Consider the following 3,922-nt stretch of genomic DNA (forward strand, 5'->3'; position numbering starts at 1 on the left):
TAGTAAAGATATAGAAAAAATGCAGATGGATCTAAACAGTCTGGGGGAATGGGCGGTTGAAAATGATATGAAAATTAACCCAAGTAAAAGTAAAGCAGTTAGTTTCACGAGAAGTCGGGTGAAGGAACCACTAAACTATTCATTACGAGACCATGTAATTCCGGAAGTGAGCAGTTGTAAATACTTGCGAATACCCTTAAGCAACGATTTAAGCTGGGCTGATCAAGTAAATTATACGGCGAAGAAAGCCTGGAAGGCACTTCATTTTAAAATGCGTGTTCTCAAAAAGGGGAAATAGTAACACTAAAAGTCTAGCCTACACTTAACTAGTGCGTCCGATTCTGGAATATGGGGCGGCGTCCTGGGATCCTTACAGGGAGGGACAGATAAACGCGTTAGAACGGGTGCAAAAGAAAGCGTGAAAATTTGAATATCATAGGAGAGATTCGAACTGGGAAACCCTGGCACAGCGTAGAAAGATAGCACGTATATGTGCTGTCTTCAAGGCATGTACGGGAGAACGGGCATGGAAGGCAAAGGCCATACTATCTGAGCAGGGTCGATCATATTCGGAAAATTAGGAGCAGAAAGCAAAGAACAGATATCGGGAAATATTCCTTTGTAATTAGGATCATCCAACTCTGGGACCAGCTACCTGCGGATGTTTAAGGACTCTCTCCTGTAAACCAAGTACTTTTAGGAAGAAGGTTAGAAAAGTGATAAATGAGGTGGAATGAAGAGAATACATGGGTAGGTGCAGTGAAGGGAGATAAATCGGGGTGAGGATGGGAAGGCTTCATAAGTGTAGTGAAGTGCAGAGAAGGTCCTGATGAAATGTGAGTGCATCAGTTCATGACGTATGTAATTCCTACTGTTACTATCTTATGTCTAGTTGGTATTAATTTTTAAGTTATGTACTTTTGGTTGTATGGTTTTGTAATCTTATGAGTTGTTTTATTTTGAGTGTGGTGTGTTGTTTTGTTGTGTCTTATTGTTTTGTTGTGTCTTATTGTAGGACCACTGCCACCGGGAAAAAAACCATTTTTAGTCAATAATAAATAATAATAAATATGTATATAGTCTTTTGTGTTTTTCTCGCAGTGGGGCTGCATCAGAAGAACTGTTTCTGATCGAAACACTTCAGTTGCAAACAGCTCCATAAGCAATAGTAAATCTGTTTTTCACCTATGCTCTTAATGTTCAAAGTTGTCGGCTAGAATTACTCATTGACGGGAATAAATCCAATCTAGTGGAGTTTCCAATCTGTTAATTGGAATATTAACATCTGCCCCTCGGTGTATCAAGTAGTGAATAAGAACCGTATCCCCTCTCATAACCGCGAAATGAAGTGCAGTATTTCCATTGTATTCACGAAGATTAATATTGGCGCCATTTTCCACTAAAACATTAACTATGTTCATCCTTTCCAGTCCGATGGCCATTCAGAGAGCAGTAAATTTTTTGGGCCCTTGGTAATTGAAGTTAGCATTAAACGTCACAAAGAGCTTTGCACATTTTACGTTGTTCATAATCACAGAACGATGTAAAGGTGACCATCAACCAGGATTAATAACATTTACATCGGAAATATTCTCCACTAAATGCATTGCTAATTCAGTTGACGATCTGCTGCCTTCACTACTACAGAAATTTACATCAGCGCCTCTTTCAATTAAGAACTTCACTGTCTGTAAGTCGTTTTCCTAAATTGCAAGTTTTAACGGACTTGTACTTCGTCCAGCATTGCTGCCATTAACATCCGCGCCCTGTAAACGTAAGAAATCCATCACGTCCAAATGTACCCCGTCAGTTGCCAAGAGCAAAGCGATAACATCATCGGTGCAAGAATTTACGTCTGTTCCATTCTCTGTAAGATAACGAACTACTTCTACATTGCCACGAGATACAGCCAACATCAGCGGAGTCCGGCCAATTGTGTCAGCTATCTCTAAATCAGCGAATCTTTCGACTAGAAATTCTGTTGCTCTCAGATTATCATGGCGAGCTGCGTAGTGTAGCGGAGTTTCGCCGCTTGTACTCATTTCGTTGACAGACATTCCTTTATCTACTAAAAACGTCATAATGCCTACATTACCACCTTGAGCAGCGAAGTGAAGAGCAGTTCTATTGTCGAAGCTGCGAACTGTAATATCAGCGCTCCTTTCAATAAGAAGTCTTACAACATCCTCTTGGCTGTACACTGAGGCTATATGAAGAAGAGGTAATTTATAATGATTATTTTCAGGATCCGATACAACGGCATTAACATCAAAACCGGAATTCATTATGAAGACCAACAACTTTGTGTGCCCCTCCTTTGCACATTCCCATAGTGCTGCATGTCTCCATTTCTGGTCCTGGTAAAATTCAGGAAGCACATTATCGTCAGCGTCACTCTGTAACAAGCTGTCTACAGCCATCCATGATCTCGTTGTGGCAGCGTACCTCAGCGGCGTCCACTTAAGGACTCCATCTGATATGTTGGTATCAACACCTGTGACTGACAACAGTCTTTTAATAATTATGCTATTATACGAAGCTGCCAAATGCAACGCGGTTCTACCACCCTTGTCTAAACTGTTCACATCTGTTTCCTCCCCCAGCAACTTATTCACAGCTTCCGGGTCATTCTTCAAAACAGCATCATGGAGTCTGGATTTTTCTGCAAGCATCCTGTCGAAAATATTTCGTATTATCTCGTACGTAGGGTTGAAAAGAGTGTCCGAAATGAAACTGCCACACTTAGAAAAATTCTTAGTAAACCATTTGGCAGAAAAATATTCAGCAAAACATGGATGGATAAAATGCGGCCTGCTATCCGTAAAGTCAGTTATCATTCCACATTGATCTGCCTCTCCACTTTGAAGGAATTTCGTTGTTTGTTCCAAGTAAGTTGTATTTTCTGTCTCCAGGAGCCGATTGAGTTCGTCGGGGGAGAACAGCGACATTAACACTGGAATCATGTGTTTATCTTCGTATAACTCTCTGTCCCTTTTTGCCTTAAGTGTTGAGAAATCCATTCCATTCTTCTCTCCTAAATATACATCACATTTTTTCTCAGTAAATTTTCTAAACAGATAAAGTAAATTAAAGTTTTCTGGTAAATCAACCTTCCCACTTAAGCAGTAATATTTAACTTCATTTTCAAAGGCTTCAGCTAACATCATTGCATGTAATGGAATGCTCGTAAATTTTCCATCTTTGTCGCTGAAGTTCTTTGAAGTCGACCAGAGCAACCATTTGGCGAAATTTCGCAGATATCCTTGGTCCAGTGTTCCGTTTTTCTTATTCCAGAACTGTTCCAAAAATGTAATCTGATTTCTCCTAGTAAGTGGCCGTAACGTAAAAGCAAATTTCATCAAGGTCTTCTCCAGTTTCATCTGGTAGGAGGCACGTGATGAAACCCAAATCTTCGAAGCAGTTTTATTCCCTATTTCTGTTATTATCATCTCGACCTTACGACTGTAATGTGGACTTACCTCATCAAATCCATCTAACATTACAACTACGTTACCTGTCTGTTCCAACGCATGTCGAAATATTTTTTTTTCTAGTGCCAAAACATTTTGTTCCTTCGAATGAGCGGCTTCCCACAGGAATTCCTTGCAGTTGTCGATGCATTTCTTTTCAATTTTAGTACTTTCCAGTGCACGCGTATGGTCATTTAGATTCAGTCTTAGCACCCACATCGAAGGTTTCCACTTCTTTATTTCATGTTCCATGTGGGAGAGAAACGTAGATTTTCCCATTCCTGGTACAGCTGCAAGCAACATGGTAGAGACTTTGTGTTCCATTATACTCGTGACGTCATACGACTCACATTTAGTTTTATCAATATATTTTCGGATGACATCAATGTCACTGCTCGAGTCTCTCCATACAAAGTAACGTTCTTCACTGTGAACCCAATGCACATTTTTGA

At 40.1% G+C, this 3,922-nt stretch overlaps 1 protein-coding gene across 1 annotated transcript; it reads right to left on the reverse strand.

Annotated features, from left to right (window-relative positions):
- Positions 1-1,688: 1,688 nt before the first annotated feature.
- LOC147873373 (uncharacterized) lies at positions 1,689-3,252 on the reverse strand. Its single transcript, XM_087351539.1, has one exon. The coding sequence runs from the start codon at positions 3,165-3,167 to the stop codon at positions 1,704-1,706; it is 1,464 nt and encodes a 487-aa protein (XP_087207665.1). The 5' UTR covers positions 3,168-3,252; the 3' UTR covers positions 1,689-1,703.
- Between the last annotated feature and the right edge of the window lie 670 nt (positions 3,253-3,922).

Source organism: Zootermopsis nevadensis, unplaced genomic scaffold (assembly GCF_977971745.1).
Source record: "Zootermopsis nevadensis isolate Lab colony 2312 unplaced genomic scaffold, Znev_1.0 Znev_ptg000019l, whole genome shotgun sequence".
NCBI classification, from domain to species: Eukaryota; Metazoa; Arthropoda; class Insecta; order Blattodea; family Termopsidae; genus Zootermopsis; species Zootermopsis nevadensis.

Excerpts from the sequence above, each read along its gene's own strand:
- LOC147873373 (XM_087351539.1), bottom strand. The coding sequence starts at position 3,167 with ATGATGTTAGCTGAAGCCTTTGAAAATGAAGTTAAATATTACTGCTTA.